This window comes from Hemiscyllium ocellatum, chromosome 3 (genome assembly GCF_020745735.1).
Source record: "Hemiscyllium ocellatum isolate sHemOce1 chromosome 3, sHemOce1.pat.X.cur, whole genome shotgun sequence".
NCBI classification, from domain to species: domain Eukaryota; kingdom Metazoa; phylum Chordata; class Chondrichthyes; order Orectolobiformes; family Hemiscylliidae; genus Hemiscyllium; species Hemiscyllium ocellatum.
In genome coordinates this window covers 60,720,780-60,743,303 of record NC_083403.1, presented here as the reverse complement: position 1 = coordinate 60,743,303, position 22,524 = coordinate 60,720,780, and the positions used below count along the sequence as shown (strand labels likewise).

At 40.3% G+C, this 22,524-nt stretch overlaps 1 protein-coding gene across 6 annotated transcripts in view; it reads right to left on the bottom strand.

Annotated features, from left to right (window-relative positions):
- Window positions 1-5,832: 5,832 nt before the first annotated feature.
- Window positions 5,833-22,524, bottom strand: part of epha7 (eph receptor A7) — a 305,918-nt gene continuing 289,226 nt past the window's right edge. For all 6 annotated transcript variants that reach the window (XM_060850321.1, XM_060850337.1, XM_060850346.1 and 3 more), the window contains 4 exons: window positions 20,460-20,609; window positions 15,474-15,667; window positions 13,623-13,778; window positions 5,833-8,043 (listed from right to left, as the gene is read on the bottom strand). In XM_060850321.1, coding sequence (XP_060706304.1) covers window positions 7,929-8,043; window positions 13,623-13,778; window positions 15,474-15,667; window positions 20,460-20,609 — 615 coding nt within the window. In that variant the 3' untranslated portion in view covers window positions 5,833-7,928. The remainder of the gene's footprint in view (window positions 8,044-13,622; window positions 13,779-15,473; window positions 15,668-20,459; window positions 20,610-22,524) is intronic.

The following is a 22,524-nucleotide window of genomic DNA, read 5'->3' as shown; positions in this document are numbered from 1 at the left end:
ATTACTGAAACCTCGTATCTCCCTCTCTCCAATCCACACTTCACAAGAAAGGCAGCATTTCCTAGAACAGCATGCTCTGAGATAATCCTGACACAATTCGATGTGTGAGGAGGCAGCTCTTCACCCTTGTGCAGGCTATGAGACTTTGGAAAATGTTCAGGAATTGCTGATTGCAATTGACACTTGAAAGGGTGCCTGTAATAATTTCTGCCTTGCAAACATTACTAGGATGAATTTCTAATCTAATTTAGTTTGAAAATGATCAATGATTGCTTTTGGCATAGAGTGGGCAATGCACGAAGTGCAGAAGTTTGTGATTGCAGATGTCTTCAATCTTGAATCTATTGCATGTCTTGTTAATACCTTGAAGAGCCTCACATTACACACAAGTGAGGTTGCTGCTATGGACAAAAACAAATGTGCTTTGCTCACTGTGAATGCACTGCAATCATTTCTCATTTTCATTGTGCTGTTGAGAATTGGATGAAGATAGATAACTCTCCCAATCCTTTCTGGACATCATCACTTAACAACTTCCAGTTAACTCCATTTAAGACATTCTTTGCACTTCTGTACACCATATTAGAGTTGATAACCTCACAATTATTCAGCCCCTTTAGAGCTGGATTCCATATTTTTTATTGTCTTTCAATATTCTTCTGACCAAAGTCCATCACCTCACACTCCACTTTTACCTCATCTGCAAGCTATCCACTGACTCTACCAAATCGTCAATGTCCATACTGTCCTTCTCACAGTTTACAGTTCTTCCAAGTTTAGCGTCATCCGAAATATTTGAAGTTGTCCTCTGCACACCAAGATCTAGATAATTAATATCTTCATCAGGAAAAGCAAGGGTTCTAATATCAATCCCCCAGGGAACTCAACCACAAATCTCCGTCTATCCCAAATCTATCTATTGACCATTACTCTCTGTTCCCTATCAATCAGTCAATTTTTCTTCCACATTGCTACTGGTCCTTTTATACCATGATTTCCTTACAAATCTTTTGCATAGCATTGTATCAAATTACTTCTGAAAGTCTATGTATACCACAGCATTAGCCTTTCCCTCATTAATCCTGTTATATCTTCAAAAATGTACAAATTAAACATCCTTTCTCCTTTAGAAATCCATTTTGACTCTTCTTAGTCAATCCACCTTTTTCAATGTGATTACTATTCCCATTGTGATTAATTGTTTCTAGACGTTTTTCCACCAGTAAAGTTACTGTAAGGTCTGCATTTACTGCAATTATCCTTACATATTTTTGAACAAGCCCATAGTGTTTGCAATCCTCCGGTCTTTTGGCACCTCTCCAAGTCTAGGGAAAAGGCCACGTGCCCCACAATTCCTACTGCACCTCTTTCAAAATCCTTAGGTTTAACTCATCCAGTCCTGGTGCCTTGCCAAATTTAAGATGTTCTTCTTGTTAACATTGAACTCATGTAGTGACACAACTTCCTCCTCTGTCACCATGTCCTTGGCAACATCCTCCTCTTTAGGAAAGGTAGATATAAAATATTCACTTAACATCTCAGCTATATCCCTGCCTCCATGTATAAAAGCCCTTTATAGTTCTGGATGTAGGTTTGCTCACTGAGCTGAAAGGTTCGTTTTTGGACGTTTCATCACCATACTAGGTAATATCAGTGAGCCTCTGGAGGAATTTCAGCTGGAGGGTCACTGATGATGTTAACTAGCTCAGCGAGCAACCCTACATCAGGAACCTCAACCTGAGCTACAAGTCTTCTCAAAGTTCTCTAGCCCTTTATTGTCTCTAATCAGCCCTATTCCTCCCTTTACCACTCTCTTACTGTTCATATATTTATAAAAGACTTTGGAATTTCCCTTTATTTTAGCTGCTGGTCTTTTCTCAGTTCTCTTTGCTGCGTTTATTTGCTTTATCAACTCCCCCTAAATCTTCACTACTACTATGGAATCTCAGTTGCATTTCCTGCCTTGCATCTGTCAAATGCACACTCTTCTTTCCTAAGTTAAGATCCCACCTCATTGTCATCCAGGGAACTCTGGATTCATTTGTCCTACTTCTTTCATCAGAGAAAACATATCTCAATTGTACCAGACCATTTTCTCCTTGAAGGTGGCTCATTATTCAATTACTGATCTTACCATCAATTTCTTAGTTCAATCAAGCCTGCTCTGTTCTTGATTCATAAAAGGCAGCTCTCCATCAATGGATTTTTCTTACTCCAGATTATTGCGTGTCATTCTCCAATATCATTCTGAATCTTATGATTCAGGATCTCCTAAATATTTACACACTTAAACTTGAGTCACTTGTCCCAGCTCATTTCCAAGGACCACGTCCAATAATGCATCCTTCCTTGTTGGATTGGACAGACATTGCAATAGGTAAATCTCCTGAACATAATCTAAGAAATCTTGCTCATTCCTGACCCTCACATTACTAATATCCCAGTATATATTTGGGTATAGTTGAAGTTTCCCATTATAATTGCTCTTTAATGTTGGCATTTCTTCGTAATTCCCTTGCAGATTTGTCCCTCTACAACTTCACACTAGTTTGATCATCTATAGACTATACTGAACAATGTAATTGCCTCTTTTTATATTCCATAGCTCGGGCCAAATTGATTCTGTCCATGAAACCTCTTGCTCTCCAGCCAGCTCCTTAACCAACACTGCTTACCCTCTGCCTTTCCTATCTTTCCTGAAAAACTTTTACCCAGAAATAGATAGATACTCACTATTCAGACATGAAAAACTTGGATCGCTGGAACGCAGGGGCTATCTCTTGAAGATGCTATTGCAATAATTAAAGACTTTAGTTAAATTTTGTAGAAGCATAAAATGCAGGACAACAGGCAATCTCATGAGAATGAAATTAGAAAGTGCAAAAAAAAACCCATAATAAATTATAGCTTTATTCTTTAAGAACTTGCCTGTCCTCAAAGTTATGGTATAAATGTAGGCTTTTTCAACATTTCAAATGAATAAAAGTGAAGAAATTAGTGTAAGCTAATATTGGTAGCACAAACATTTAAGTTAGAATATTTGTTGCATTATGATTCTCCCACTAAAAAAAAATTACCTAAGATATTTTCAAAATCAATTGCAGGCAGTTTTGTCCTCCAATATCTCCAATAGAAATGCAGTATGAGCCAAATTCTATTTCTCTAAATGTTGCTATTGCCCATTACCAGCCTGACCTTAATTCCCTGGCAGAATTTGGCACAGTGGCAGACATTTCAACCTGCACTTGAGCTGACCCAGATACTGAATGGCTAGTGCTGAGCTTATCTGGAATAGGAGATTGACCCTTTGATATATTGCTATCTATTTAAATGGAATATTTTCAACAACAGAGATAATGGTCTCAGAATGAATGAGGGTAAAATTGCTGCAGGTAAACATAAAAAAAGGGACAACTTATTTGATGATGACTATCAATATTATTTAATGTGAGTGCAGAGTTTAACATACTGCAAAATGATGATGTAATTGCAATTTTTACCAATGGCCAATGCTGCACTTTGCCAAAACAAATTGCTAAAAATAGCAGAATAATTAGTTTTATAGTGCCTTCTACTCTTCAAGAATGTACCTCTGGATTCTCTTCACAATTTTTTAATGATATGACGCACCAGAGCTGAAAAGCAATGACATATTTTCCTAACACCACAGCATCTGCCATAATCCTGTGAACGTCCTTAGGGTAAAGCATCAAAAATGCACTAATATGGGTTTGAAGATGACACACATTTGTTCTGGCTGTGTGGATATAGATTATTTTTTGGATCTTTGTCGTGGTTTATTTGCCTGTCAGCATTATTTTCAGGCATGCAATCTTGTCACGTATGCCCAAGTACAAGTAGCTTTGTGAGCTGCATCCTTAGAGTAATGAAACAAATTGCATCCCTGATGTGATGCCTGCTGTTTGCCTCTGCGCCAAGCTCCACCCACTTTGTCAAATCCTGAAAAATATTTTCGAGAATAAAGCTATCATTTTCTGACAGGCAGTGGCAGCCTCTGGGACTGATTATTTTGTCGCAGAATTATAACAAATAGTAATGCTATTTACATAATTTTTTTAACAAATATAAATGTTGAGAGCAAAACTGAAATCGAAATGTACTTTCAGAAATGAATGTGTCCTGTATCTCTAATGAATTATTTTAAACAATAATTGTGTTAATGCTGCGACCATTGTTTCACCACATAACAACAGTCAACATAATAGTGACTGCACTGCAAAGTCATTCATCATCAGTGAAGTGCATTGAGCTGTTTTTGAGAACCTTCTTTCTTTCATCCTTCGCTTTTTTGTGTTTCCTGACAGACGTCAGTAGTTGTATGGTTGGTGTACTCATTATGTTGAGCCTACGTGCATCTTTTACTTGTGGCTAAAACTGACCAAATGATGCTCAACTTAATTCCATTTACTTCATTCAATCTCAATACTCCTTTGGAAAAAAGGCGAACATACATCAAGACAGTCATCCTGTCTGTTTAGTTTTTGCCTTTACTTTTTACTATTAACAGCAGAAGTGTTCAGAACATGGGCACAGACCTCGATCTCACAATATCATGTTTAAAGCCTGACTACCTCCAAGTACAGAATTTTTTGTTTCTTTTGTAAAATTGTGATCCCGGAAAGCAACGTAGTTATGTCTGTAATGAACAGAACCGATCACCGGGGTGTAAACATATATGTTTCCCAGTCTTGGAGAGGAAACAAATCAATTAACATGGCTGTTATCAGGGATAATCTGCTTTGAATGAAATGAGAGGCTCTCATTGTATTCGTTTGAAGTAGATAGTTCAGCATGATCATAAAACAATAAGAAATAAGAAACTGGCAACTCAAGCCTAGTCCATCCTCCAATAGGATTATTGCTTATCTACATTCCCCACGTCCATTTTCCGGCCTTCTCCCTGAGAGTGTGACATTCCACAAACTAGCACACCTTTGTTATCTGCACCGTTTCTAAAAATAAATTGTGTGTTCACTGTGTGTCTACAATGTGTAACTTCTAATCTTATTTCATATATTTTACATGATATTACAATTACTGCAATGTTTAACTTTTAACTTGTTCTTTCTTTCTGCCTTGTTCTTAAGATTCTGTACTTTTAATTAAGATGATACCTTGTGTGGTGACATTATACACTTTTCATCATACTCCTGTACTTTTGTACTTGACTACACGTGACAATAAAAAAAATCAAATCGCATAGGACCAACACGATCCCAAAAATTCACAAAACCTATTTTCTGCTTCAATGTTGCTCGGTCCAACCCTATTCCAGCTGTGCTTAAAATAAGAAGCAGACACTCCAGTGCATTACTGAAGGATCGGAAGAATTCAAGGTGCTGTCATTTGGATGAAGCATCAAACTGATAGCCCACCTAGTCTACAAGGTGAGTGTGAAAGATCTTGTGGCACTATTTTGAAGAAGGACAGAGGAATTATTCCCTTTGCCTTAGCCCGTAATTTCCTTCAATCAACATTACAATGAGATAGTATCAAGCTATTATATTCCCGTTCATAGAACCTCACAACACACAATTTTCTCTATAACCATACATTAAAAAAAATACATTGGGGCAGGTATCCTGATTCATGAGAGACTTACATTTATCTAAAATCTTTCCTTAATTCTTTTTTGAACTAATAGTTTATTTAATGGTGTCAGTTTATTACGGCCGGGATTATAGAATGTCAAATATAACCATTGTCAAATACAATATAACAACCAAAATCAAACCACTAGATATCATGAAAGCACTTTTCAAAAAATATATTTACAGTCTTTTACAAAGAATTGAAAAATAAGACCATCAAAATAACCACGAAAAAGTGAATGAAATATTTATACACATTCTGAGTTAACAGAGTACAACAAGTTCTGGTGAGAAAAAGTGTTGTTATGAAATTATACTGGTTCCTGACATTCTGTGGGAGTTCTGCTAGTCTTTTCCCATTAACTCAAAAAGAATGATGCTATAACCTCAACCTTCTTCTGCATTGTTTCGCTGAGCTACTGTTGGCTCCTCCTAGTGTTCCTACAAATCATTCTTTGATCCTCCCCCCTGCCCTCCCTCTGCAGAAAGTCAGGGCCACTGTTTCTGAAACGAATAAAAATAAATAATTAAATGCATAACACCCCCCAAAATGAGAAAAACACAATTATAAAATCACTGTACATGATCTGAAAAGGTCAGAAAAACGGCATCTCTTCAGAACTTTTCTTTTTAGACAATGTTTGCTACTCTACAATCTTCTTTGGTCCTAAATGTGATTTTCCTTTTACTTATTATGTACAACTGAAAATAAATGAGTTGTCTGTGATTCTCTGTCAGTGAAATAGAAAAATATAGTGCATTTTCAATGTGTATTGAGTTCACTACAGACAGACCTGTGTAAAAAATGACAGTATAAATAAATTACAACTTTTACATAAAAGCGTTCACATCCCACAACACAAGTAGATGAGAGAAGAATTCTGATTTGAGCAATGGGATATCTCATAATACAATCAAAATCAACTTAAACAGCTCCACTCTTTGGAATCCTCTAACAGTCAATGCTGACCAGGTGACCATCATCCCTACTATGGTTGAGTAAAAAAACACACGTGAGAAAGATTTAATGAATAGAGGAGTTGTAGGATTGTGCCAATCACAAATTCCTGGGTGTGAACTTTGCCCCACATTCCTCTAAAGGAAGACATTCTGATCAGAGTTAAATAAATGTGATTGCTTCAACCATCTCTAGATCCTCCTATGGATTCGCAGATTGTGGTCACCTTCTACATAGGACCTTTGGATTGATCCATATTCATTCTATGCCCTAAGTCCCCCCAACTCACTCATGAATTCATTACCTAATGTCAAACACAAGACTTCATCCATTCCTTTCTCTGACGTTATGTTTTACACTTCATGGTTCTCTCTCATCTAAGGCTGGCCAAATCAGGTTAATAATGGGATGCCTGCCTTTACCATTCATTTTATGATTAACTGCAGTGTTTTGATGCAGTTCTTCCTAATTTTATAGTTAGAATGTTTTCGCAAGCAATATATTTGCTAAAGTACCATGCTCTGAGACTTGGACCAGCTGTATTTACTAAAAACAAAAATCTGATTCAAAGAACTTAAACCTCATTTTGAGGTCTCATTGACTAAAATCTTAAGGGACAATGGAAGGCTTAGGAATGGGCAAATTTCTGCTTGTAGTATATTGAAATAATTTCACTGACACTAATAAATAATACGTGGAAATGTTTGAGGATGCTAAATATATACCAAACAAGAAAAGTTATTAAGTTTAAACTAAATTGGTTCTACCTAATTGGTTCTACAAGTGGCACAGAAGTTTTAAAATCAAATGTATAAAATAAATGAGGAAGATAGAGTTGGGTTGATGATTAATTAAGAGTCTAGGACAGGGATAACCTTCTTTGGCTTCTGCCCAATGTTGCAGGTCAGGAATGAGAAGACGGCTGAATGAACACCATTCAGCAAGCACAAATCTCAAAAACAACTTAATTGATTAACCATAACATGGTGGATGCCTTTCACAAATATAATCAATGTAAATTGATATGTACATTTTTAAAAAGCCCAGTAGACAAAAAGATTAGAACGCTCAATGTTTTTCTTTTGTTTTGTTTTTGTATAAAGTTCTAAATGTTGCAGGTAGTAGTTTCTTCGTAATGTGCATGTTCCAGCCACTCTCATTATGTACTGTTATACATCCTCTTTATTTCTCTTTAGGTGGCTTAGAGGAACACTGTTGCACATCTTCCCTTGAATCTCTGATCCACAATAGGAAGGAAGTTAGAAGAATGTTGGTAGTGACAGTACGTAGCAGCAGATGGTGTACTTTCCTCCAAATTTTCAGAAAGTCTGTTCCCTTTGCATGAAGAGAGAAATGAGCTACACTTGGATCCCTGTGCCATGCAAGTGCAGCATCTGGGCTCTCATAGTCTGAATGCTGCTCAGGATTTTCTTCTGGTGGCCAACTAATGTAATTCCCAAACTCAGTACATCCCTGTATGACAGAAGGGCATATTGATGAACAATGCAAGGACAATGCAATATATTAAGTTAAAACTATACTTCTGAAAGAGAATAATAACATTGGAGATGATCAGAAAGTAGAAATGAAATGCATATATTCATTGCATCAAGGTTGTTCTCCCAATTGGATCCTCTTACATGTCCTTTACTGACCATTTTTATTAGCATCTCCCTCTTGTGCAAATTCCTGTGTCAATTTAAATTTTTCCCAGTGCCTTCTAATTCAGCAACCACCTTCAGAAAATTTGCAATAATCTGATGGCAAACCTAAGTTAGACTTTCAGGTTAGATTTAGCTCATAGCTTAATGTTGGCTGATAGCACCACAGACTCTGTGTTTGTCTCCTGAAGACCTTCATTAATTTTAATGACTTCTTTAATCATTTTACACATGCTGCTCCCTTTTTCTTTACCCTGAAAAAGAGCACACTTATCCTCTAAATTTATCTGTACAACAGCAATTTGTTTGTCTTTATAGCACCTGCTTTGAATTTCTAAGCTGCTGATTCCTTCATTTGGTAATCATATTTTAGCCACTGATCTACATTGCTTTGCATTTCTCAACATCAAACACATCTTGCCATTTCACTTTTCAGTAGTTGTGTCTGCAGGTCACTTTGAATTTCACCTTTTTAAAACTGCTCATCCTGCTTTCCCAGACAAACTGGAAATATCTCTAAACACAAGATCTTAATTGCAATGCCCTCACTGAGGTCATTTATACATATTATGAATAACAGTGATTACTAACAGTCAATCCCTGCAGCATTTAAAGGTCACACTTTCCAATCAGAAATGCTGCTATTAATAACTGCTCCCATTTTCCACTATCCACATAATTTGTTCTTAAATTTACAACAGTCCTGCTTTTATTGGAGCCATAAGATTATTCAGTAGACTTCATCAAATGCTTGTTGAATGTTAAGATGTGCAAGGATAAATTTTCCATGTTGGTGTTCCTCGAATACATTTATACATATCAGGAGACTGCACACCCACAGCCCGTCACTTAACGAATAGAAAGTTATAAGCTGTTGGAGCACAATTTCTCTTTGTAACTGAGTCCACATCTGTCCCTTTGCCAGGAAGTTCATTCCACATGCGCATCACCCTCTGTGTAAAATATTTGCCTCTCATGTTTTTGTTTTAATCTCTCTCCTCTCACCTTAAAAATATGTCCCCTTGTCTTGAAAACTCCCATCCTAGGGAAAAGACAGATACCATTAACCCTATCTATATCCTTCATAATTTTATAAAGCTAGGTAAGGTCACCTCTCAACCTTCTATGCTCAGTAAAACAAGTCTCAGAAGCCTTTATTTATTGCTCAAACCTTCCATACCCAGCAACATCCTGGTGAATCTCTTCTGAACCCTCTCTAGCTTATCAATTTTTTTCCTAAAACAGAGTGACCAGAACGGGATACATTACTTCAGAAGAGGTCCCAGCAATCTCCTGTGCAACCTCAGCATGACTTCCCAACTCCTATACTCAGAGGACTGAGCAATGAAGACAAGGGTGCGAAATGCCTTTTTGATCATGCTGTCAATATGTGATACAAACTTCAAAATACTATGTACCCAAACCCCTAGGTCCCGCTGTTCTACAATACTATCTAAGATAATTATCAATGTGTTAGTTGTGACTTGCTTGTATTGATTTGGAGGTACAGTATTTATTATTATTAAAAAACACAAATTCACTCGTTTGGAAAAGGTAACATGATTTTTCCTTTCAAGCTTTTGTTTTGCAGGATCTTAGTTGTGACCTTTTTAAATCATGACTTTAACTAAATGTTTTCTCATCTATTTAGAATGTCACTCCATCATCACTGCCTCAACTTACACCCCACCTACAAACCAACTCCATACCCAACAAACAGTTAAGATTTTATACCAAAGCTTCTTCTGCTTCCACCCTTATGGCTATTATTAGCTTTATATTTATTCCATTTTGTCCTTCAGTTTTATGAAAATTAACTATTCAATCTTTTAATGATTGTTCAAATCTGATGACAATTTTTAGTGTAAATGCAGATGTCGTTTAAATGTGGTTTTTAGAGCTGTGGCTGTAGCAGAATTTTCTGAACATTTTCTTCGATACTTGTCATACCCTGTGTTCAGTCCTAGTCCTTGCTACAATAATACATGCCTGCCCACGATAGATAGGTCATTGGAAAATGCACATGTCACATGGAAACAAGCAGAATAAATTAACCCACTTGAGATCCAAGGCTTGCACTTTTATCTGAGTGTAGCTAGCACAAAAATGATGTTCGAAAGAAAGGTTTTAGTATCACAAAACTAGAAAGGAAATTGTTTGATTACTATTCCTGGGGTTGCTGGGAGAGGAAGACTGCATGATAACAGGTAAGAATAGGATTCAGTTTGGCTGTAATTGCTGAACAGCTTGTCAATAGTCATTACAAAGCTATGTATTTGAATTGCAGCCATTTGGGCAAGATATGAAAGAACTCTTAATGCCATGGACAGAAATAACCGGAAAGAAAAGAAAATTGGAAGAGGAAGAAAGGCACAAGGACATGTGGAAGATTATGATGAATCATAATATCAACTTAATGGATGTGAACAGCACAAAATATCAGAACGTTTTGGAGTTAGAAAACAGCAAATGACATTGATTTGAATTTGTTCTATTTACAGACAACTGACTTATGATAGAGTTGATGCAGAGAAAAGAGGCATAAATCTGAGTCAGCCTAATATCAGTGATGAGAACTTTTATTTAATAGTTTAATGGAATGTGGGTAAAACTGTCACTTGACCAGCCAGAAGTCACTATTCAGAAGATAAGAGTGAGTGACTTTCTTGCCAGTTGAATGGCTTGCTAAGCCATTCCAGAGGGAAGAAGTAGTCAATTGCATTGTTGTGGGTTTGGAGTCACATGTAAGTCAAAGCCTGTAAGAACAGCAGACTTTCTTCTTAAAAGAGCATCTGTGAACCAAATAGTTTTTACTGCAATCAAAGAGCTCGGTGGTCACCATTACTGATCCTAGCCTTTTCCTCTTCAATTCTCTGCTAAAAGTCAAGTCTGACTCACAATGTAATGAACTCTACCATGGCTAAAGTAAAGGGGTAGGTTCTGTGATATTATCAAGAACTCTGCCTCCATATAGACTGAAATTAGCTGGATGGTCAGGGCAGATTCGAGTTGCTGACAACAAATACAGTTACATAGATGTAGCAGTTAGGAGCAATGAATGGAGATGGTAGATGTTTTATTTCACATCTGTGAAATTGTTGTCAGCCAAAAATGAATAATGACATCACAATGTCATAAAGTAAAATCAACAAATGCTTACTGTAACTCTGAGGTCATTTTTCTTAACCTTTTCACTTACCCAGTTAGTCTACCATTTTTAATTTTTAAAAAGGCTGGGGATTTAAGTAACTTCACAGTGTGACAGTTCTGAATGTCATATCTACCCCTTGTAAGCATTTATGTCTATCCATAAGTTTGTGATTGTCACATCGTGGAATAAGGTAGTTGCAAAGCAAACCATGGTCTGATTAAACTCAGCACTGAATTGTTCTGCTGAGTTAGAGATTCACTCAAATTAGTCACATCCCTCTCCCATTCTGAGGAAGGGTCACTGGACCCAAAACATTAACTCTGATTTCTTTGCACAGAAGCTGCCAGATTTGCTGAGCTTTTCCAGCAACTTCTGTTTTCGTTTCACATCTCTTTCCCATTCCCTTACTGGTAAAAACTGGATCAGTTGGAAATGGGGTTGGGTCTCTAGATCCAGATAATACCCACCATCTTTAACCTGTTCGATAATCTTCATGATTTCATGAGAATCTGGCCCTAAGCTTTCATCTTATTTGTATTATGATTAATTTTAGCTCCTGTGCATTTTTTTCACTTATGTACACTATTACTAGCTCACAACTCTGCACTTTGACAAGACAGTAACTATGTTGGAATATTTGTGGTAAAAAAAAGAACAAAAATATTAGGCCACAAATTAATTGTAAACTCTTTGCCAACACTCAACAGCTTTATCCAGCCGACATCTGCTGACATTTCTGTCACCTCCAAACGGACCCCACCACCACAGATATACTTCTCTCTCCACCTCTTTCCACTTTCCACAAAATCCGTTCCCTCCGTGACTATCTGGTCAGGTCCACGCCCCCCAACAACCCACCCTCCCCTCCTGGAATCTTCCCCTGCCATCGCAGGAATTGCAAAACCTGTGCCCACACCTCCTCCCTCACCTCCATCCAAGGCCCCAAAGGAGCCTTCCACATCCATCAACGTTTCACCTGCACATCCACCAATATCATTTATTGTATCCGCTGCTTCCGATGCAGTCTCCTCTATATTGGGAAGACTGGACGCCTCCTATCAGAGCGCTTCAGGGAACATCTCCAGGACACCCGCACCAATCAACCCCACTGCCCCGTGGCCCAACATTTCAACTCCCCCTCCCACTCTTCCAAGGACAAGCAGTTCCTGGGCCTCCTCCACCCTCACCACCCAACGCCTGGAGAAAGAGCGCCTCATCTTCCGCCTTGGAACACTCCAACCCCAGAGCATCAATGTGGATTTCACCGGTTTCCTCATTTCCCCTCCCCGCACCTCACCCCAGTTCCAAACTTCCAGCTCAGCACTCTCCCCATGACCTGTCCTACCTGCCAATCTCCTTTCCTATCAATTTGCTCCACCCTCCCCTCTGACCTATCACCTGCATCCCCACCTCCATTCACCTACTGTACTCTTTGCTACCTTCTCCCACCCTCCTCTCTGACCTATCACGTCCACCCCACCTCCATTCACCTATTGCACTCTTTGCTACCTTTTCCTCAGCCCTCCCATTTATCTCTCCACCCTGGAGGCTTCCTGCCTCTATTCCTGTTGAAGGGCCTTTGCCCGAACTGTTGATTTTCCTGCTCCTTGGATGCTGCCTGACCTGCTGTGCTTTTCCAGCACCACCTCTGATCCAAACTCTGGTTTCTAGCATCTGCAGACCTTTCTCTTGCCTAGCTTTATCCAGCTGCCTCTTCTATCTTTTGCTTAAAGGATACCATTTTTATTTTGCTAGCTTGTTTTTAAAATATTTTCTTTTTAATTAGATTTAAGGCACAAGGAGATGAATTTAAAACAAAACAAACAAATTAGAGACAAAATCAAATTACATCTTATTGCACGGGATCCTTAAGTCTTTTGGGTCTGCATAATGCAATCCCATCTTTATCATTGTAAAAATGAAAAATTTATAACATAGCCTGCAATGTGCAAAGGAGTGTTATTTCCTAAAATCATTGGCACAGTTTATTATGAGTAATGAAAATAAACACTGCTCTTATCACAACAGACCGGGGATTTTTAACTCATGTTTTAGGAAAACATCCACCCAATTTTATTGAAAACCAGTGGTCTTGCCCCAGATAGTCTATTTCCTAAACCAACTACTGAATGAAAAACACTTGGCTTTATTTTCATTCCTTTTCAATACAAATAGCAATAGCATGCCATATCAAATCAAACTGAAACAGTCAGAGGTTTATTTTTCAGTGATGAACTCACTCAATGGTCATCCTTGCTATGGATTCCAATGTGCTATACCCTGCAGCTGTGAAGTTATCCTTGTACCGTTCCATCTTGATGGCTTCCAGCCAGTCACCTACACAGCGGAAGGATGTGAAATCAGGCGTATTCTGATCTAGAAGAGGATTAATTGGCCTGTAAAGGACAGGGGAAACAATAATCATGAACACAGCTAATATATACAACCATTACTGCATTTTCTATTGGTTAAACATCATAAAATGTGTTACTCATAAATGAGCTAAATTACATAATTGTGAATATTAAAATGTAAAGCGAACCTCAAGACCCTCCAACACATATAACTTCTGTTGGACTAATCTGTAAACATATGGTTATGTATGAAGGGAGACTACATACACTGCCAGGGTTCGTGCTCCTGACCTCTACCCATTAACCTACGCTGTATAGAAAGAGCATCTGGCTATCAGGTAAGAACAAGTCTAAGCTCAATCTTAGTCGCCCTTCAGTTGCATTCCCTTCTGATATTCACTAGTGGCATAAGAAGACTGACAATTAGAAAGGTGCGAGAACATTGCTGAAGTGCCGTTCAACATGGAAAGGGAAGACAATGGTAGAATCAAAACTCTACAACATACATAACATTCAACATTGAGAACCTTTATCCTTGTTGTCAATCAATGAATAAATCAATGTGCATTTAAACAAAAAACAATGTCACATAATACTCTGATTAGTTACATTCTTGAAGAAAGTTGTATAAAGCAAATGATGAATAACAGACCGCGTAAGTTTCCATATTAAGTTACAGGTAAAATTATGTTCATCATGTATCTTAGTAATGTCTTCCTCAACATGTCAGCCCTAATTTTAGTCTAATTTTATCCACTTCTCAGCAACTCTATGAGTAAGACCCCAATGGACAGTAAGATGAAATATGTAAAAAGACCACTGAATATGAGTCTTTTCCACCATCGCTAATCAGATTAGGGGACAAAACTGTAACCCTTAAAGTTGTAATCTACCAGTGTTTCTGGAAGAAGAGTCTTGGGAAATCCCATTGACTTTTGTACCTGGAAATATGTTATCACCCTGCCATACTGAGGAAGCAATGCCCCTTTTTAAGAAGTAGTGAGTTTACCCTAGAGCATGAAGGGGGTTAAATATTGCTTCCAAGCAGTTGGTTCAGACACCTTACAAATGGTCCCACTCAATAATGACTCTGATTTAATTCCAGTGTATGCTGGACATAAAATGTTAAGTTATGCATAACATCATAAAACAGGCAATAACTTTCGTGGTAATGAAAGGTCAGTGGTGTTTTTAATATTTTTGATCACATTCCTTCAGCCTCCACACATTCTTTTGTTTCCATCATACACACACTATGGGCAGAACATTCCTGTTGCAGTGTGGATCTTTCAAGCAGCTTTCAAGAAACTGGTGAGCTATCTGTGGTACACCTTCTGAGAAAAGTCTTCAGTATTTTCTATCAGTCAATTAGCCACATGAGGGTCTCAATTAGCAGGACAATGAGAATGTCATCTGTGGATTCTTTTGCGGGCAAAGCGTAATTCTGGTGAGATGGGAAGGCGATGGGATTCGGAGACTCTACCACCGCACTAATCTCAAATCCAAGTCCTCTCCCTCCATGCCCAGGCAATTATGCCCCATGAGTGCCTTATCACATCCGAGGTTTCACTGGTAATGGCCTAAAGCTTGTATGCCACCTCTTAAGGTCCTCTATGATGACTGACCTAATACCTTGGAAATTGTAGATAGAGCTGATTCACTAGTGATCAACAGTGCCATTAATATCTTAATAACCCTTCAGTTACTTGGAACCCAGTATAACCGACTCATGCTCACCTACTGCAGGTACCCTGGGGAACCTTCAGACTGTTTGGATTACGGATCATTTTGTCCAGGATCCCAACTATTTGATCGAACTTGGGTCTCTCACTGCGTTCCTGCTGCCAGCAGTCAAGCATCAGCTGATGGAGGCCAGGTGGACAGTCCATGGGAGCAGGGAGGCGATAACCTTCCTCAATAGCTTTTATTACCTAAACAGGAAAGGGAAATTGTACAGGCAGAAGTGAACTCATGTGTGGGTAAAACAAATGATTGCATAAAATTTACTGACAGAATAATGATAATTCACAACCAGTTTACAAACTGTACACAAATCCAATTTTAACCTTAAAATATTGACTGAAAAACTTTGTTTCTTTTTGAGAAAAATGCTCTAGTGCTATCTTTACTTCATTAGCTGAAAGCAGCAAATAGTGGTTTAAAGTAGCAAGCCATTCATATATCAGTGATTGACATTATTTTCACCAGGAAACCATGCCAACTCTGAAATGTCTTCTTCTTGGTACTGTATTCACCCTGAGAAAGGTTCTGAAAGCTGTCCATCAACCCGGTGAATAAAACCAGGCCCTTTGCAAGGAAGAGGAAGCAGACCTGACTGACCTTGAAGTTAGGAGACAGTGAGGAATGCAGATGCTGGAGATCAGAGTCAAAAACTGTGGTGCAGGAAAAGCATAGCCAGTCAGGCAGCATCCAAGGAGCAGGAGAATCAATGTTTCAAGCAGAAGCTCTTCGTCAGGAATGTGGAGGACACCCAAAGGAGCTGAGAGGTAAATGGGAGGGGGGATGGGGCTGGGTGGGAAGTAGCTAGGAATGTGAAAGATAGATGAAGATGGTGATAGGTCAGAGCGGAGGGTGGAGAGGATAGGTGAGAAAGAAGATGGACAGGTAGGTAGAACAAGAGGGCGGTTGGAGGGTTGGATCTGGGATAAGGTGGGTGGAGGGGAGGTGGGAAAACTGGTGAAATAAATATTGTTCCCGTGTGGTTGGAAGGTCCCAAGGCAGAAGATGAGGTGTTCTTCCTCCAGGTATTGGGTGGCTAGAATCTGGCGGTGGAGGAGGCCCAGCCCCTGCATGTCCTTGGTGGAGTGGGAGGGGGAGTTGAAATGTTTGCCCACATCACGGTGGGGTTGTTTGAGTGTGTGTGTGTCCCAGACATGTTCTCTGAAATGTTCCGCAAGTTGGTATCCTGTCTCCCCAATATAGAGGAGACCACATCGGAGCAACGGACATCGAAGATGACGTGTGTGGGGGTACAGGAAAATCTCTGTCGGAAGTGGAAGGATCCTTTGGGGCCTTGGACGGAGGTGAGGGGAGTGTGTGGGGGCAGGTTTTACACTTCCTGCGGTAGCAGGGAAAGGTGCCAGGAGTGGAGGGCATGTTGGTGGGGGGCATGAACCTAACAAGGGAGTCACGGAGGGAATGTCTCTGCAGAATGCTGGTAGGGGTCGGGGGGCGTGGGGGACTATATCTCTGGTGGTGGGGTCTGTTTGTAGGTTTTGGAAATGGCAGAGGATGATGCATTGTACCTGGAGGTCAAGGGGTAGAAAGTGAGACCAAATGGGCTCTGTCCTTGTTGTACTTGGAGGGGTGGGGTTTAAAGGCAGAGGTGAGGGAAGAGGAGGAGATGTGCTGGAGGGCATCGTTGACCATGTGGGAGGGGAAATTGCGGTCTTTGAAAAAGGAGGCCATCTGGGATGTTCTATGTTGGAATTGGTCCTCCTGTGAGCAGAGGCTGTGGAGGCAGAGGAATTGAGATTAAGGGATAGCATTTTTACAGGAGGTAGGGTGGCAGGAGGTGTAGTCTAGGTAGCTGTGGGAGCTGTGACCTTGAAGTTACCTCACGAGTTGTCAGGGGGAATCCAGCAATAGCTTAGGGAGGAGTGGTGACAGAGAATGAAGCTTCTTAGTCAGCTCTGACTAAGAAATGAAAATGAAATGAATTGTCTGCTGCTCCTTTGCCAAGCATCCATCCTCCCCTTTACTTTAACACCAACTTACCTTTATCACTAAGACCTATTACATATCAGGTGATGTTATATTTAGTCTGGGAAGGAGTACTGAAAATGGGACATAAAACCCAAAGGATCTGCGGATACTGTAAAACAGAAACAAAAACAGGAGGTGCTGGAAAAGCTCAGCAGGTCTGGCAGCATCTGTGAAGAGAAATTAGAGTTAATGTTTGGGGTCCAGTGACCCATCCTCAGTTCTGAGGAAGGCTCACTGGACCTGAAATGTTAACTGATTTCTTCCTACAGATGCTGCCAGACCTGCTGATTTGTTTCTAGCACTTTCTGGTTTTGTTTCCAAAATGGGACCTGCTCATCTTCCTTAATTGCTGCAAGACTGAACAGCAATCAGACTTGACTTGGCGAGTGGTAAGTAACATTTGTACCTCACAAGTGCCATGTAATAATCATCTCCAGCATGACAGGAAATTGAATCATTGCATTACCATTACTGAATCTTGCACTAACAACATTCTGGGACTCACCACTCACTAGAGACAGAATCTGACCTGCCATATTAATATTGTACTGTGACCATAACTGATGGTCAGGGGCTAGGAATCCTGCCCTAAGTAACTCACATCCAGATTCCCTAAAGCCTGTCCATTACTGCCAAAGGCACAACTCAGGAGACTAATAGAACACTCTCCAATTGCTCGGATGAGTGCCGCTCCAACATTCAGGAAGCTCAACATCACTGAGAACTAAGTAGCCCATTTGAATGGCATTCTATCCACTGATCCAACTGCAAGTTTTCCTCCAAGCCACACATCATCCTGTCTTTGGACTATATCACCAATCCTTCACTGTCACTCGATCAAAATCCTGGAGCTCCTTTCTAACAAGATTGTGAATAAACCTTCAATACATGAACTGCAGCAATTCAGGGAGCTGGGCCTTCACCAACTTTTCAAGGGTAATTAATATGGGCAATCAATGTTGGCTGAAGTCAACAATGCTCACATCCTAAGAAAGGATTGTTAAAAAGCAACATGCAAATGGGAACTCAAGATTCTCCTTTAAGGTCTACTAGGAGCCTACAAGTTCGACACTCTCCTTTTGATTCAACATTCTAAAGGGTGCTAAGTCGAGAGTGTGGTACTGAAAAAGCACAGCTGGTCAGGCAACATCTGATGAGCAGGAGAATCAATGTTTTGGGCATAAGCCCTACATCAGGAATGAGGCTTGTGGACCGAGGGGCTGAGAGATAAATGGGAGGGAGCCCATTGCCAAAGTCCTGGGCTTCCTCCGTCGCCAAAAATCTTCTCCACTTCCCACACCTCCGCCCTTGAACCCACCCCTCTCAACACAAGGACAGAATTCCCCTGGTCCTCACCTTCCACCCCATCAACCTCCATATACATCACATCACCCTCCGCCACCTACAAACAGACCCCACCTCGAGGGATATATTTCCCTTCCCACCCCTAATCAGCATTTCGGAGAGACCACTCCCTCCGCAACTTCCTTGTCAGATCCACACTCCCTGCCCCGCTCCCCCACTAGCCCACACTCTACTCCCGGCATCTTCCCCTGCCACTGCAAGAAGTGCAAACTGTGTACCCAAATGTCCCCCTCACCTCCATGCAAGGCCCCAAAGGATCCTTCCATATCCATCAGAGATTCACCTGTATTTCCACAAATGTCATCTATTGTTTCTGTAGCACCCAATGTGGCGTCCTCTACATTGGGGAGACAGGACACCAACTTGCAGATCATTTCAGAGAACATCTCTGGGACACCCGCACCAACCACCCCCACCACCCAGTGGCTGAACACTTCAACTTCCCCTCCCACTTCACCAAGGTGATGCAGGTCCTGGGCCTTCTCCATCACCGAAGCCTGGAGGAAGAATGCCTCATTTTCCACTTGGGACCCTGCAATCACACGGGACTAATGTGGATTTCACCAGTTTCCTCAATTCCCTTCCCTCCCCTTATCCCAGTCCCAAGCCTCCAACATGGCACCGCCCTCTTGACCTGTCCATTGTCTTTCCCACAGATGTGCTCCACCCCCCTCTCTGACCTATCACCTTCTCCCCACCTTCATCTAATTATCGCATTCTCAGCTACTTTCCCCCCAGCCCCACCCTCCTCCCATTTATCTCTCAGCTCCTCGCGCCCCCCCCCCCCCCCCCACCCCGGCCCACAAGCCTCATTCCTGATGAAGAGATTATGCTCGAAACATTGATTCTCCTGCTCGTCGGATGCTGCCTGACCTGCTGTGCTCCTCCAGCTCTACACCCTTGACTCTGATCTCCAGCATCCTCACTTTCTCCTATTCCATAGCGTGCTGGTTGACATGAGTCTGCAGTAACTGTGTGACTGCATGCCATGCATTTTCATGCCCCAAAGGACTGGGAGGTCAACACATTGGATACTCAGTCTGATTGTGTCTTTGAAGACTCACCAAAATCAGGATCTACAAGGTCTTCTGATTTGTCGAGGTCAGCAGTGTTATGGTCATGAATGGTGATAGTGAGAAAAATGTGTGCCTGCTATTGATGTTGCTCTCTCAGAACAGAGCTGCTTGCTATGCTATACAAAGGCTTCTCCACTTCTTATTTGCCAGTGTTACAGAACTTGTCTTTGATGTATGTCATCTCAATCAACAGAGCTAACAAATCATGAAATGACTTGCATTTACAATGAGAAATAATTCAATTATTTTTAAGAGTGTGAGCTTCATTGAATTAATTGCTATTTCTTTCCTTAGCAAAGACTAATCAGGGGCCTGACATATGGTTGGAATCTATTTACACAAGTGAATACATTGATTAAAAATCAGCTTGATAGAGGTGCGTTGCTCCTCCCTCGATGATTTTCTTTCTTAAGCTTGTAGTACTCAGTATCTATAACAATTACTCTGCATTCGAATTGCAGATTGTTAAGCAGTAGTTCAGTAAAGAAGCTGGTTCTTAGCGTACACAAAGAAAGTGCAGCACTAATTGATCTTTCAGTGATAAAGAGTAACTTACATCCTGGTTGGACATATCCCAGTACGGTCGCTCTCCATAGGACATTACTTCCCACATTACTATGCCATAGCTCCACACATCGCTGGCTGATGTAAACTTACGGTACTGAATAGCCTCAGGAGCAGTCCACCGTACTGGAATTTTACCTCCCTAGGTGAACAAAGAACAGATTGTCAAAGATTGTCCAAGACCAATTTTAAACCTGCTTTGATTTGGTGACATTAAAAATGCCAAGCTTGCATGTAGGTACAATTAAGTATTCACAGAGTTGGAAAGGCTTAATGTACTCAAATTCAGAATTCAAGTTATGTTTTTGGCAATACTTCAATTTGGAAATATACACACAAAGCAATTTGCTTTCCTTCATACCCTTCAGATCCTACATTCTTGAGAGGCTTTGAACTGAAATACAGTCATGGAGATGTGCAGCACAGAAAGAGACCCTTTAATCTACCTTGTCCATGCCGATCAGATATCCTAAATTAATCCAGTCCCATTTGCTAGCATTAGGCCCGTATCCCTCTGAACCCTTTCTATTCATAAACCCATCCAGATGCCTTTAAATGCTGTAACTGTACCAGCTTCTACTACTTCCTCTTGTAACTCATTCCATACACGCACCACCCACTGTGTGAAAAGATTGCCTCTTAGGTGCCTTTTAAATCTATCCCTTCCCACCTTAAACTTATACCCTTTAATTTTGGACTCCCCTACCCTGGGGAAATGATTTTGACTATTCACCCTATCCAAACCCTCATGATTTTATAAACCTCTATCAGGTTCCCTCTGTGAGTATTCTTAGCTTCTGATGCTCGAGGGAAAATAGCCCCAGTCTATTCAGCCTCTCCCTATAGCTCAAATTCTGCAACCCTGGAAAAATCCTTGTAAATTGTTTCTGCACCCTTTTCAAGTTTAATGTTTCTATAGCAGGGAGACAAGAATTGAAAGCAGTATTCCAAAATTAGCCTTACTAATACCTTGTACAGATAGTTCTCCTATTACGTGGTAGTTGTGCTGTAGTGCAACCCCACACTATACAAAAATCGTGCAATACAAAAACACTTAAAGTGTTGGTGATGCAATTGTGTTATAGTCAACACACACTTTAAAAGTCTGTGTTTTAGAATAAGTATTTCCTACTCAACCAATCGCATTACAGCCAATTTGCATTAACGAAAGGCACATTACAACAGAACTGCCTGTACAGCCGCCAATTGACATTCTAACTCCTATACTCAATGCACTGATCAAGGCTAGTGTTCCAAAGGCCTTCTTCACTACCCTGTCTACCTGTGACTTCAGCTTCAAGAACTTGCAGTCCTAGGTCTCTTTGGTCAGCAATACTCCCCAGGACCTGACCATTAACTGCATAAATCCTGCCCTGATTTGTCTTACCAAAAGCAACACCTCACATTTTCTCAATTAAACTCCATCTGCCACTTCTCAGCCCAGCAGGATGATCAAGGTCCATTACATCACCAATTTTGGTGTCATCTGACCACTTACGAACCATTCCTTCTAAGCTCTCATCCAAATCATTTATATAAATGATACATCTTAAGCAGAGCAGAACTACATAATCCCATTGACGTAAACACTGCATCAGTCCCAGTTCCAGACATTTTGACAATTTAAATGTTAAGGGTCAATGCGTACCCCATTTTTGACTCCTGGCACAATGAGGTAGAGAGGTTTTGTGATAGCACACATTACCAGAGCAGCTCTGGTCCAGTAGAGTTCAAGGAAAAAGGGAAAAAAATACTTATATAGATATTTCTTTCTTTTGAAGTTTCAATAACACTGAAACAATGGATCCGATCCTTTTCTCATTCATTCTCCATTCTAGACTCTGATTCTTGTGACATGGGGCACCAGAGCTTTACAGATTTCCTTCGTATAATTGCTCAAAGCATGAACAAGGGAAATATGCCACATGATGCATTATCTTCATTGGAAAGACAGTGTAATAAATTTACAAATTAATTGATTAGTGTCATAGATCATCTGGATTTTCAATGGCACTATTGAGACCATGGTTCTGTCTTAAATTCCAGCTCTCTCCCAC